At 39.8% G+C, this 14,414-nt stretch overlaps 1 protein-coding gene across 6 annotated transcripts in view; it reads right to left on the minus strand.

The window, feature by feature from the left end:
- FHOD3 (formin homology 2 domain containing 3) overlaps window positions 1–14,414 on the minus strand; it is a 639,020-nt gene that overhangs the window by 168,654 nt on the left and 455,952 nt on the right. For all 6 annotated transcript variants that reach the window (XM_074988019.1, XM_074988017.1, XM_074988015.1 and 3 more), the window contains exons 7-9: window positions 11,812–11,923; window positions 4,499–4,593; window positions 9–152 (exon numbers count right to left, since the gene is read on the minus strand). In XM_074988019.1, coding sequence (XP_074844120.1) covers window positions 9–152; window positions 4,499–4,593; window positions 11,812–11,923 — 351 coding nt within the window. The remainder of the gene's footprint in view (window positions 1–8; window positions 153–4,498; window positions 4,594–11,811; window positions 11,924–14,414) is intronic.

Genomic DNA, 14,414 nt, shown 5'->3' on the forward strand with positions numbered 1-14,414 from the left:
TATATTACCTCATAAATGTTAAATTGCTCAACTAAGTCCAAGTCTGTTCCTTTCTTGTTCAAGTGTCTCTGTGAAATAGCTTCAATGCCTAGCTCTTCCAGACTGTCCACCACATCATAGAAAGAGTCCTGATCTGGCAATCCCGACAGCGTCTGAGAATCAAAGAGAAAACATTGACATCTAGTCATTTCAAGAAGAGAATTAAAAAAGTTTTACAAGAGTTTGTAAGTGGAAGTGGACATGTTTCTGATTAAACAAAAAATAAAGAAAGGAGTTAGGTGCTGCTAGGAAAATAAAACATCAAGACTGTGTCTACACAACCTCCCTATATCGAAGGGAGGATGGTAAGTAGGGGGTCGGGAGATTATTAATGAAGTGCTGTGGTGCACATGCAGCACTTCAGTAAGCTAATTCTCCTTCACGGCAACTCTGAAGTGTTAAACTTCAAAGTGCCGGCTCGCATGTAGCTGCGGCTAACCTGCTGGTACGTCGAAGTGCCTGGGCAACTTTGAAGTCCCTTTACTCTTCAAAATTTTGAGATTTAACACTTCAGAGTTACTTACCACCCTCCCTTCGAAGTAGGGAGGTAGTGTAGACAAGCCCCACGTGCAGCAAAGTCTAACACAAACTGTAAAAATATGTAAAAAAAAAATAAACAGAATACACTCATATTAGTTCTTACGAAACTATGATATATGTGGATATATATTTGGATACTGCCCTGATTCTGCTTAACTGCAGAACTAAAGACTACATTCTACACTACTGCAGAAGATCGACCCTCTCAGGGTAGATTTTCTGGGGGTTGATTTTGCACATATATGAAATCAAGCTCTCAGGGGTCACGGTCGACCCCTGTACTCCTTGCGAGATGGGAAAAGTAAGGAAGGCTGAAGGTGAAACTCTCCTATTGACCTTCCCCTGTTAAGACAGACGTTAGCCGAATGTAGATACGTAAATTTTAGCTACAAAATTGGCATAGCTAAAATTGCGTATCTGCAGTTGACTTCTCTGTCTAGTGCAAATTTTTATTAAGCTCAAAATAAAAGCAGAGAGACAGAAATACAAAAAAAGATGTGTCAGAGCAAGGTAAGCTGGTCCCCTACTGATCCTTGTCTTTTTGGCCTTATGGAGAAGGGTGCACCACGCAGCTGACTGATGCTCAGCCAGCAACAATCATTTCCAACTATGTGCCTATTGTCTTTAAGTCCTTTGGTAGCGGTAGTTTTCTTAAAGTACAAGTCTAGACAGCAGAAATATTGTCTCCTTCCTTCCTATTCGTTCTTTAAAATCTTAGTGAAGGCAGACTTGCTACATTGTCTAAAGGGTCTTGTTAATAGAGTTCCAACATATATAACATATTTCTAATTATGGGACAAACATTTTCCATGAAAATTAGAGAAACACTTTCACACCCTTGAAAATCAAGACTGTTTAAACAAAAATAATTTATGCTACAATAACTTTTTGAACTCTCATTCCTTTTTGTTTCTGGCTTTGATACAGGTACTTTTCTTGTCATAGTTTAGACTTCGTTTGGTGGCGAATTCACAATGCTTCCGGGAGCCACACACTGCCATTGTGCAGTGAAGTTGTGAATACAAGGTGCTGAGCCAGTGAGAATCAAGCACAAATGCACTTCAGAGCCCAATTCTACTACTTAAGTTGAATAGCACCTTATGATAAATATTGCACAAGACCCTTTGGAGCATGGTTCCACCCAACATGAATAAGTGTGGCAGAACTGATCTCGTAGACCAGATCTACACTCTACACTCTCTTCCTAAAAAAGTGACAGGGAGGAATGATGGGCTCAGAACAATAGCCTCTCTAATTTTTCCCATCCAGGTGAGCAATAAATTTTGTGATGTGCTCTGCCAGCAGAAACACCAGCTGCCAGTGGTGTTGCAGGGAGTGCTCTGCTAATCAGCTGGGTGGCATCTGAATCTCTCCTGGATGGCCACCCACATGCTTAGCTTACAGGGAACACTGGCTCAGACCTAAATAAATCAATTGTGGGATGAAAATAAGTCAGCGTGGAATGAAGTAGTAAAACAAACCCTAGTGGCTGACAATACCCAGACAAGATTAAGAGGTATAACCCCCAGAAAGAGAGAATCCAGTAGAAAATAAAACACGGTATGAAATGGGCCTGAAAAAAGATTCCCACTATAGTGGGAATAACATAAATATGTAATTTGAGAGATGCCTTTCAGAAGGCTTCTTACCCTAATGAAGTCAAGGGGAGCTTTGCCACTGATTTCAACAGGACTAGGGGTTGACTTTAAAAAAATGTCATGACAAGAGCAATGCTATTGGCAGAGCTAGGCCTACCTAGCAGTTTCCAAATGCAATTCCAAGCATTAAAGGAGAAACTAGTTTATCAAAAAGCTTTTACTGTAGCCATGAACAAGAGCTTAAGAAAGTACTAAGCAGTAGGAGTATATTCACTTTCTGATTTACGGCCAGAACTGACAAACTGAAGGCACTTGAACGAATATAATGAATTTAACAGGTCAGAATGTTAGTAACACTCTGACCTGTTAAACAAATCCATAAAGCACAATGATATTTTGGTTCTTAAACACACTCTGGTTTTCCATCTTCTTTAAAAGGTCAGTTTTAAAAACCTGACTCATTTGATGATTGTGTTAGAGGTTAAGAACTTTTTTTCTGATGAGCTCCCCATTTTTATGGACTTCTGGTTTTCTTTTATGAATGTATGTAAATATCTTAGATGTTAGATTTTACAATGGAACAGCTACATGGAATAAAAACCTTTGAAAATGACAAACAAGTAAGGAAAAGTCATGACACTTCTTAGTTATTTCTTTTTGAACGGAAATCTGTTTGTTAACATTCAGACCTGCTAAATTCATTATACTCGGTGCAGACAGAGAAAAAAACAATCAGATGTTTTGGAACCACCAAACAGTGCACAAAGCTAGCCTAAGTTGCCATTGGATCATATTACCATTATATTTGTATGCCCTGTCTCCTAAAGTTTGTCAAACTTCTTGGATGAGCCTTGCTTCTAATTACAATTTGAGCTCTTTGAGACAGGAACTGTCTTGCTCTATGTGTTTGCACAACACCTAGAAAAATGGAGCCTGGAACCTGGTTAGCACTGTTACATGAATGATAAATGACAAGAATAACCATTAGTTTTATTCAGACTGGGAGGTTGGCACAATGCTGTGATCTAATTTCTGAAAGATGCTCCTGAATCTATTGATCCACAAACTGCCACTCCCACCTAGTGCTCACACTACTGTCCTTCTGTGTCAAGTAATAAATCTCCTGCCCCCTCCAAAATCCCTGCCTGCACTATCTCAGCCACTTCAGGCTCTCACATTCCTATTCCTATTCCTATACCCCTCTCTCTCTCTGTCTAAACCTCACACCATCTCAAAGCATCACAACATTCACCTTAAGTGAATATGCTCTCATGCCTCTTCCTCTATCCAATTGCTCAGCCCTTTATCCCTCCAGCAATTGATTTGAAAAGTGACTTAACTTCCTTTTCAGTTACCATAATACCTCATTTTATACTCTAACCTGGAGATCTGGTAGTGCTCTAAGCAATGGAAAGAGAAGACTCGATTCTGAATTTGTTGCATTAAGATTAATTTGTGTGAGGATATTGTATAATATACTCAAAGACATATTTACTACCATGCACCATGGCATCTGCTGTTGTTAATGTTACATTTACAAAAACAGTTTGCAGCGGCAGACAAAGGCACAGCATTAAAGTGACAAGTAGTGCACTCAGGGCTGCTAGCTGGTGGGGAGGCAAAAGGGGAGGATACACCAGGGCCTGGTGATTTAAAAGGGCCCAGGTTTCCTGGTGGTTGTTCCCATTACCACAACAGCAACCAGAGTCCCACGGCCTTTAAATTGCTGCCAGAGCCTTAAGTGGCCTGGGAAGGGCAGTGCTGAAGGGCTGGATGGGGTGGTGTTGCATCGCGTAAGCAAGGTACAAGAAAACATCTACAGAACTTTATTTACACAAGTGAAACCTATTTACAAAGCTGCTGCACCATTCTGTAGCTCTCTCCTAAGTCCCCAGCTCATCTCCCTTCTCCTTCCTGTTTCCTGTGCATCCAGACTCTCAGCAGCCTGTGCTCTCATTTCTAGCAATTACAAACAGTGTTACATCTAAACACCACAGGAGGCTAACCCCAAAACATTTCCCTTCTGCTTGAGACCCTGTCCCTTCTCCCTCAGACCTGCCCCTTCTGCCTGGGATCCTGCCCCTGCTGGGTGCTTGGAGCTGTTTCCCTCGCATCTTGCCCAGTGGCTCAGCAGTTCTGACAACAATGCTGAGGATTGTCAAGATAAAGTTTATCTAGTATGGTGTTATTTGGATTGTTCTGCAAGATCTTGGGCAAGACTTGTCTTGCTATACAACTGACAAATGCCAACGACATCTTCGATGTAACTGTAAATAAGTAAGTACTAATATTGCTAATTATACTAATGTGTTAAAACAAACCTTGTTAACTAGGGTCATTGCATAAACCAGCAGTTCAGTGTCAACTCCATCCTTTTCCTCTAGGATCTCCATAATATTGGACCATGGCTTGGCTCCTAAGAGTAAATCAGAAACCATTGGTAAAGCAGAGGGAAAGCAGTGGCTCATTATGTAAACTAGAAAAATGACAAGTTCAGACATATGTACCAGAGATTCATATTAGCAAATATTTAGATAAATTGGTAGACAGCTAGTTTGTATAGTTCTTTGATGCATCAATATTTATACCTACATTTCTAAGGATAATGTTTAGCTCTGCCATGCGTAGATGATCTCTCAAGGTCATGTCCAGTCCTATGATTCTATGATATTATTGTTGTATAGTATATTAGGAGGGGTGTCTATATCAAGATAAGTACTGATGATTGAAATAAAGAGGACTGCATTGAATCCCAGTTTATTCTTCTTAGATAAAAAAGCATCAGTGTAAGAGTAATCGGTCCTCATTTTTATGTGAATTATTTTACTAACCACTCCTTACATCCCCACACACACTTCAAAGGTAATTCTTTCAGTTTTACTCAGTTTGTTCTGGATCATATATTACAAGATCCCTGAAAAACAAGGTGGATTAATAGTTGATTGTTCCAAATAAAATTATTTTATTAGTCTTTAGAAAAATGGCTGTTGGACTTAAGCTAGAGTTTTTTCTGACATACTCTACAAAAGAATCACATTTATTGGACTAAACCTTTGGTGGATACTTAAGAAAAAGCCAGAACTAATCTACCCAGGAAACTGAACCAGAAGATGAAGGATCAAAGTTCAAACAGTTGTGTTTGAAGTAAATGTGTAGGACAGGAGGGTAATCAGAAAACAATCAACTATTTACAGGACTTGGAAAGACGAAGTCAACTAAATGAGCAGCAAAGAGGAGAAGCATTCTCCTGACTGCAGAGAAATGATTCCATTTCAGACCAATCGTCACAGAAATCCACCACCAACACGCTATCCACAGGATACAGAGTGACAACACAACTCCTATAATGAAACTTCAGAGTCTCTTCATCAGAACCTGTCATTGGCTGATCAGTGAACCCAAAGATAGGATACTGTAGCCTAATAAATAATCCTTTTGTGGCTATCATGTACACCATATGGGTTATCATCATTGCACTGCAAACAATCTCTCATTGACACAACATTCAAATATATTCCCTGCCACTCACATACAGATTTCCCATTTACATAATTGAGAACACTATTAACGAAGTGATGGCGGGTTACAGAGTGCAAAATTCCTTACTGATGAACATTTAGACAGAAGAATTTTTCTTTTTCAGTACCTTTCTTCTGCTGATACCAATATTCTCATATCCTTATTGCAAACAAAACAGAAAAGCTTTTGGTAGCCCATATCATAAGCAAAGGTACAAAATGTCTGGGGATACAGCTTCACAGCTCAATATTTTTCTTATGCATTAATTGGAGCATTATACTGTTCCACTAGCCCTCTCTGCATTTGCCCCTCTGCATAAACAGACATTTTTTGTGCAGGAACACATGTTCAAAAGACATGTGGAACAAATTCCCTCTGCTCAAATGAGATATATGATCAGTACGAATGATATCCCACTACAAAAATGTCTTCCTGTGGTTTCTAATGAAAAAAGGGAAGAAAATGAGAGAGAGAGAGAGAATTATATTATTCTGAATTAGAACAGTGCCATTTGTAAGGAAGTGAACTGCCAGTAACATGACAAATTAATTTCTTAATTCTTGGGTTATGATTCAGTGAAAGATCTTTGGGGGAGGAGGGTGCCTTTAATTCTGTGGCCGGACAGTCCTCACTTTTATTTGAAGAATTCCATTTTGTTTTTAAATGCAGTATCTTGGTATTCTATCATGTCACATTCTCCTGCCTGTTTCCATGTAAAGATGACAACCATAGTTACCCATGAAAGCACAAACTTAGCTAGCCTGCTCCCACTTCTTTGCTGATTTCAGTGTGTTTCATTTTAAACTGTCAGTTGGGCATCCTTATCAGCAAGCCAGTTCAGCAATACTTTTTTATTCAGAAGATAATAGGCTGCTGTTTACAAAAGGCCTGACCCATGACATGGAAATTCCAGAACAGCTGCTTAGTTGGTATAAACTTATGCATCAGGTCTGTCACTGGTGTACAGGGTGACCATTGGCAAATCACTTCAGGGGGCTTAGGACAGGCTCAGTGGTTCGACCATTTGCTTATAAACCTTAAAGTTGTGAGCTCAGTCCTTGAGGGAGCCTTTCAAGGGTCTAGGGCAGGTTAGACAAATTTAAAAAAAATCTCAAGGATGGTAATAGGACCTGCTGTGAGGGCAGGGAACTGAACTCAATGGCCTCTCAAGGTCCCTTCAAGATATGTATAGTTCCATGTTTCACTTCACCTCTCTGTACCCCAATTTCTCTATCTGTAAAAAGAAGGTGATGACACCGAGTCTCTCTGGCTGTGTCTACATTACAGTGATTTGTCGACAGATGTTTTTGTCAGAAGACATCTTCCAACAAAACTTCTGTTGACAGATCACAACCAAACCGCCAAGTGGATCACAAAAGTGATCCACTCTGTCAACAGAAAGTGGCTGGACTGCCCAGCCGCTCTCTCGACAAAAAGGCCATTTGAAAGCACAGCAGACAGGGCTTCCAAGTGTCCTGGAAACCCTGTCTGTCAACAGTAGGGCCCCCTGGAGTATCCATATCAACTTTCTGTATCTCTGTCAACAGAGGTGCTATGCCTCATGGGGAGTGGGATAAGACTGCTGACAAAATCACCATGTCCCGTCAATTTACTGTTGACAGAATGCCATGGGAATCTGGACACTCCTCCGGTTTTGTCAACAAAACCCTCTAGGGTAGAGACAGCCTCTGCAAAGTGCTTTGAAATCTGCTGTGGAATAAGAGGTACATGCTATTATAAGCATGAGATTATAACTTCCATGTAGTTCCAGTAGTAAAACTGATGAGAGAGAGAGAGAAAAAAATCAGGCTGACTGTCTTGAACTGGTTGACATTTCTTTTCTGTTTTGCTACTGAATGGAATTAGAACTCCTCTCCTGTGTGTGATACACTTCCTATTACTGACAGTTGTTGAAGATTCTCCTTTAGTTGAAGTGCTGTGTTTTGGGGGTAGGATCATTTGGTCTTCATCCACATTGCTATCACTAAATTCAGAGTGGCTATGGAAGGCATACAACACAGTGATAACCAGAAGATCCTAGTTCAGGGGGTCAGGAACCCCTGGCACAGTGACAACCAGAAGATTCTAATTCAGGAGACAGCACCCTCTGGCACGGGTGCCAGTAGTGGCACATGAGCTGATTTTCATCGGCACCCAAAGTGGGAGCTCAGTCTCGTCCCTTCCCCATGCAGCTGGGAGCTGGCTCAAAGCCATGCAGCCTGTGGATTGACAAAAGACCAGCTCGTGCTACCAACCACCACCCAAGTGGTAAAGCTCTGCATCTTAATTTATTTAGTAATGAAGCTGGCTGTAAGTAGGGCTATTATAGTGACTTTAAAAAGTATCACCTTCACTCAGGCCACCCACAGAGGCAAAAACATCAAATTTTGGCACTCTGCCTTGGAAAGGTAGCTCACCCCTGTCCTAGATGATTCAGGATACATTAAATATGGTACATAAGCCAAATAGTGTATCTTCCTGAGTTTATTTTTTGGCCTCTCTATAGAACTGTGCATATGAATGTTGTTCAAATCCAGTAAAAAAGGAACATGAATTTGATGAGGTTAGTCAAGCCCTTATGTACGGTATCTACATCACAGGGCACCCATGCGAGGAAACACAGATTTCTGTGCATGAAAAGCCCTAGAGAAGACTATCACAGAGGCGATGAGTAAGGATCAATTGGCACTGCTGTGTGAGAATTCATCCACTGACAGAGATTTATCTGTATTATCTCGAGTAGTCACAAGCACTAATAGGTGACAACTTTTACATCTGGAGATGCCTCTGCACCTTTTATATTTTTTTATCTAAACAAGTTTATTATGTGTCTGTACATACATTCATTCGATCTTGAGAATGCCATTATTAATGTCCTGAACATCGAACTCTGTTTTGGTAAGAGAGCGAAACACGGACTATTCTGATATCACAGGCTGCTTACAAGACATATAAGATCAGCCAAAGCACCAGAAACAAGCATAAACAGGATGCTAGTGTGCTCAGTTCAGACACAATGCATTAATCTCTGTATTAAAAAAAGATGCTTGTGATAAAATGGCAGCTGGAGGCACTGTAGAATTCCTACTCCACTTTCCAGCAACTGCACACATCACAGATGAGTTTTAATTGAAAGGAGAGAGTTTCCCTTTAGCTCAGAAAACAGCAGGAAAAAAAAAAAAAAACTAAATGAGGTAAGCAATAAGGTGCTCTGTATGTTCTAGAGATTGTGCAGTTTCTCACCTATGAGTTGCCTTTATCCATTATTAAGACAGCACCTTTTATGGAGCTTTGTACTTCAGTTTGCATATGGATGTAGTCTAGCAGAGAAACCACAGATGGGATCACTTGGAAAAAGGGTTGAATTATTAAGGGATTTTTTGTTGTTGTTAATCATGTGTGGTACACATGTTCAAGAATTATGTAATATTTCATCGCCTTGCATGTGAATGAAAAATAGGGCTTTTTTTTTTCAAAGCAGCACTGAACTTAATTAGTTAGCTCCAAGATTTATGATGAAATTTCCAAAACAAGGCAAGTAACATATTCTCTCTCTTTTCTTCCATCTGATAAACAAATAGTTTAAAGTAGATCTGCCACTGTTACAAGCCAGCAATTACCAATTTACTTTGGAGGAATTTCTAATATAATTGTGAAGTTTTTTTTTCAAAGCATAGAGGATATGTAAAGATAACACATCATTTGTGAATCCATGATACAATATACTTCCCCACTGATGTGAGGATTCCAATAATCTCCCATTTTACTTCCAAAATAATCTATATAATCATAACCATCCTTTTTTCAAAATGTTATATTGATTTTGAAGTTGTTTTATTACTTTTCGGAGGGACCAAAGTGTAGGCCTAAGGCAAGCCTACAGGATATAAAAAGGGATAGCATGTGGTAGCATGTATCAGAGAGGCAGCCATGTTAGTCTGTATCTTTGAGAACAGCAAGAAGTCCTGTGGCACCTTATAAACTAACAGATATTTTGGAGCATAAGCTTTCATGGGCAAAGACCCACTTCATCAGATGCATGAGTTGTGACTTCATCAGACTCCCAATCTGACAAAGCAGGTCTTTGCCCACCAAAGCTGATGCTTCAAAATATCTGTTAGTCTACAAGGCACCACAGGACTTCTTGTTGTTCACATGGTACCATGTTTTTCCCCTTTTCTCCACACCCCCCACCTTATTCAATGGTGTTTGCTGGTATGGAAACAGATGGTGATTTGAACATATTGAGAATATAAGTGAGTTCAGAGAGCTGAGGAAATTCTTCAATTGGCTGTAAAAATAAATCACGGAACTCACTATTACATGAGCACTATATGTACATTTCTGCTGTACAGCATTCTAAGGTTTATGGCTTTTAATTCAAAACAGAAAACCAACCTGAACAGCCTACATTTTTAAAGTATCCCTTTGCCTTCCAACTAGCCACAGAGGATTTATAGCTCTTGCTTTAATCTTTTCAACACACCCATACTGATAGTTAAGAGTGAAAACTGGTAACTTTCACTTCTCTCCCCAACATCATGCACCCTATGTCTGTCCCCACCAATCATTTGTTTTATTTTAACCATAAAGAGTCATTTGAAGACGTTCAGCAGCAAGGCAAACATTCCAAGGATGGGAAATTTGTTTTAATCTCCATGTGTGTGAGACCACAACAGTAGATCTGCAACCTCCCAACCCTTCATGGAGTCAAAGGAACAGTTCAAACCAAAAGAGCATGCCCTTGGAATTTAGCAATACTTTTGTGGGAAGAAACACACAAAAAATCCCATCACTACATTTTTGTTGTTTGCTCATATGCAAATTTTTAAATTCAAGTCTTTTTTCCAGGAAGTAAAGAATGATAGGTCTCAGCATAATGTCTGCTGGAGATTTAAATGTGATGTAACAACAGTACATTTTTTTATGTATATTCCATACTAGCTCTTACGCTTTTTTGGACTACAAAAAACAACACCGATGACATTTTTTCTTCATGTTAGATGGCTGCTTCTAAGTGTGAAAAGAAAGCACGGTCCTGCTAAGGTGTTTGCTTACAACTTGGGAGACCAGTGTTCAATTCTTTGTTTGCCAGACTTCTTGTGCTACCTGAGACAAGTCACTCAGCCTCTCATCTGTAAAATGGGGATAATAATATTCCCTAATTCACAGAGGTGTTGAGGAAATTATTCCTGAAAATTAGTGAGGCCCCTTGACACCTCAGAAATGAAGGCCATAGACATACATGTGGGATCTTAGACTCATTATGGAGAAGTTCCATATAGAGTTAAGAGTCTTAGTAACGTCTATTGGCTGATTACATTGAAGACAGGTTTGACCAATGTGTTTAATGTATATTTTCAGTATATGCCAGATTCTGATATGCTTATTCATGTCAAATAGTCTCTCACCCCACCAGCAACCCTAAGAAAACCCACCACATTATTTAAAGAAAGTACTTCTCACAGTGGCTACGCCTACACAAGCCCCAAACTTCAGAATGGCCACACAAATGGCCATTTCGAAGTTTACTGATGAAGCGCTGATATGCATATTCAGCACTTCATTAGCATGCGGGCGGCCGCGGCAGTTCGAAATTGACGCGCCTTGCCGCCGCGCATCTCGTCCCCACAGGGCTCCTTTTCGAAAGGACCCCACCTACTTCGAAGTCCCCTTATTCCCATCAGCTCATGGGAATAAGGGGACTTCGAAGTAGGCGGGGTCCTTTCGAAAAGGAGCCCCGTAGGGACGAGATGCGCGGCGGCGAGGCGTGTGAATTTCGAAGTGCCGTGGCCGCCCGCATGCTAATGAAGTGCTGAATATGCATTTCAGCGCTTCATTAGTAAACTTTGAAATGGCCATTTGCGTGGCCATTTCGAAGTTTGGGGCTCGTGTAGACACGGCCAATGTCTCCTGTGCTGTATTAACACTTTAAATATATTTTTAAAAATTAATCAGCAGTTTCATGAAAGTAACATGGGACTAATAATTATTGAGGAAGACTCTTTTGGGATGAAAAGACAAACACATCACAGGTGAAAGCTTGGCCTCAACAGGATCAATGGCACAACTCTCAGGTGAGCCAAGAGTTCACCCTAAATTATCAGCTACTCACCTCTCTTATCATCTACTGTGGACACTGCCTGAATTAAAAGTGGTGCATTGGATTCCGTATACTCCACAAACACCAGCAGCAATTTCAGTGCTGTCTTTACCACCAGACGGAACTGAAAGAAGAGAAAGTAACTTGTCATTTAGCAGCTCGCAGTATTTCCAGATGTGCTGCATGCCACTGTACCAGATGTAAGCATTGCATTTTGGCTTTAGGCAGCAATAGCAACAATATATAGAGAGAGAATAAAGCTTTTGAGACTTGTTGATAGAAAACACTCTCACAATTAGCTGCAGCTAAGCTTTAGCTCCAAAACTGGTCCTCCAAAGTCCATAACAGATGTGACAATACATTTCTCACAACCTTTTAAAGTCCCTGGCCAAATCATGGCAGATACTGAATGTACTGATCTGACAACCTAATTTTCCACCACTGTATTGCTAATTGCTTGTGAGTGTTTAACATAGTCAGATTTCAAGCTCTTTTTCCTTCTCCTATAATAGGAAATAATTTTTCCCTGGTTTCTTTTTTCATTTCGTATAATGTCTCTATTTATGAGATGGAAGTTCATTAAGCCTGGGAACTGGGAGAAGTGTGTTTATTCTTAACTGTCCAAGACAACACTCACATAAAATGAATACTTTGTACTCCATGTGAAGAGAGCACTGAGTTTGTAACCTACTAAGAAGGAAACCAAAAAACTATTTCAATGAGTGGGTTCTCCCAACATTTATTCTCTGAGATCAAAGAAAGTTCTACTTTAACTCTGAGGGTGAAATTCTGATCCATCTGAAATCACTTGTAATTCCCATGGACTCCAGTAGGGGCAGAATTTCATCCGTATCGTTTTCAATAACAGAGAAGAAGATTTGTCTATGAGATAACATCTAAAGCAGCTACATGCTATCATATAAACATGGCTTGTTTCCTGAAAGGTAAATTTCAACAAATAAGCAAGAGAGTGTGACATAGACAGTGAAAGAAGGAGAACTTTTGAACAGATAGGACTGTGTACGGCTTATGGATAGGAACTGTTTCAGGATGGCTATCATGGGTTAAAACTATTGGAGAATAATTGACACAGAGATTATCCCATTTATTAAACACATTTGCCTCATTCCAAGAAAAATCATTGCCCCAACAGCTATTGCTCCTAGGAAATAAATAAAGCTGGTCTGTCCTAAGTTGCCCAGCCCTGCTGCAGAAACATACATCTCATACTCACTGGCTCTCTTCAAGGTAATACAAATTCACAAACACTGTCATTTCATTAACAGAAAATTATATACACAGCTCCTGTTATCCCAAGTGGAGTTTCTTAAACATTTTGATACAAACACAAAGGTTTAGATAAATCAGTAAAACAAGTTTATTAACTATAGAAAAACAGAATCTAAGTGACTACAGGTAATGATATGTCAGAATTAATTATCAGAAAAGTAATATACATATTACTCTAATATAACAATCTAGGAGAATTCAAAGTAAAGCCTTTCTTGCCTTGTTTCATTAGTTTTATTGGCTGAATCGCTTTCATTCAGTATCCCTCCCCTAGTTCAAAGCAGTCCCTTTGCTCATCCAATGCCAATCGTAGAAAGAAAGAGAGGAGCAATTTGAGGCATCTCATCTCTCCATTTATAGTTCTTTCTCTTTGTGAATCTTCTCCACTTGAGGTTAAGAAGACAGAAAGTCTGAGTGGACAAGACACCCCAGCCGTTTCTTTGTCAAAATGTAGATTTTCACACACATCCTCTTTCCTGCCAAAGAATGGCCACTTAACCAGGTGACAGTTCATTTTATTTTATTGATACATCATTGTCCAGCCTCTTGGGAACTGGTTTCTGGCTACTGCACCAATACGCAGAACACTTTTAGTAAAACCATACAGAAGAATCCTATAACTTTGCATGCAAGGCTACCACACATATTTTACCTGGACACTGATGATCAGCAAACTATGAATTTTCAAATGACAAAAGGGTTACTTTTACCAGACTGTTCTAAATTTTGTAAAAGGGTGAACATAGGGGTACAGACTGTCACACTCAGGCACCTAAGTCACTTTTGAAAATGAGACTCAGGTTTCTAAGACAGTTGGAGCTGCAACTCTGAACAGTGCAAACCTACATACCTTTAAAAACCTGTATGCAGTGCTGTGGTAGCTGGAGGAGCAAGGCATAAGCTTGAAAACTTGTCTCTCACTACCAGAGGTTGGCCTAGTAAAAATATTTTCTTACCCAGCTTGTCTTTTTAAAAAATTTAGGCCTATGTTACTTTCCTAAGGTTGCTCGAACAGTTCATGGAAGAGCAGGTTAGCTGCCTCATCCTGTCTAGTGTCCTCCTAGTTTCAAGAAAGCAGTGAAAGGACTAACAAAAATCAGACGGTTAGCAGTAGTCTTCTAATAATGTGCCAAACTCAACTGGTTATATAAGGCACATTGGGGAATTATTTTTATTGCTTAATTATCATTTAAAGTTATCAATTCATTTTATATTGAGTTAATCCCCAGATCAAGGTATGTTGAGCTATGTACCACACAAACATTTCAGCAGAGTCTCTTCCCTGAAAAGCTTGCAGCTAAAGAACCCAGGAAATCTTACTTTAG

The sequence above is a fragment of the Carettochelys insculpta genome, chromosome 2 (assembly GCF_033958435.1).
Source record: "Carettochelys insculpta isolate YL-2023 chromosome 2, ASM3395843v1, whole genome shotgun sequence".
NCBI classification, from domain to species: domain Eukaryota; kingdom Metazoa; phylum Chordata; order Testudines; family Carettochelyidae; genus Carettochelys; species Carettochelys insculpta.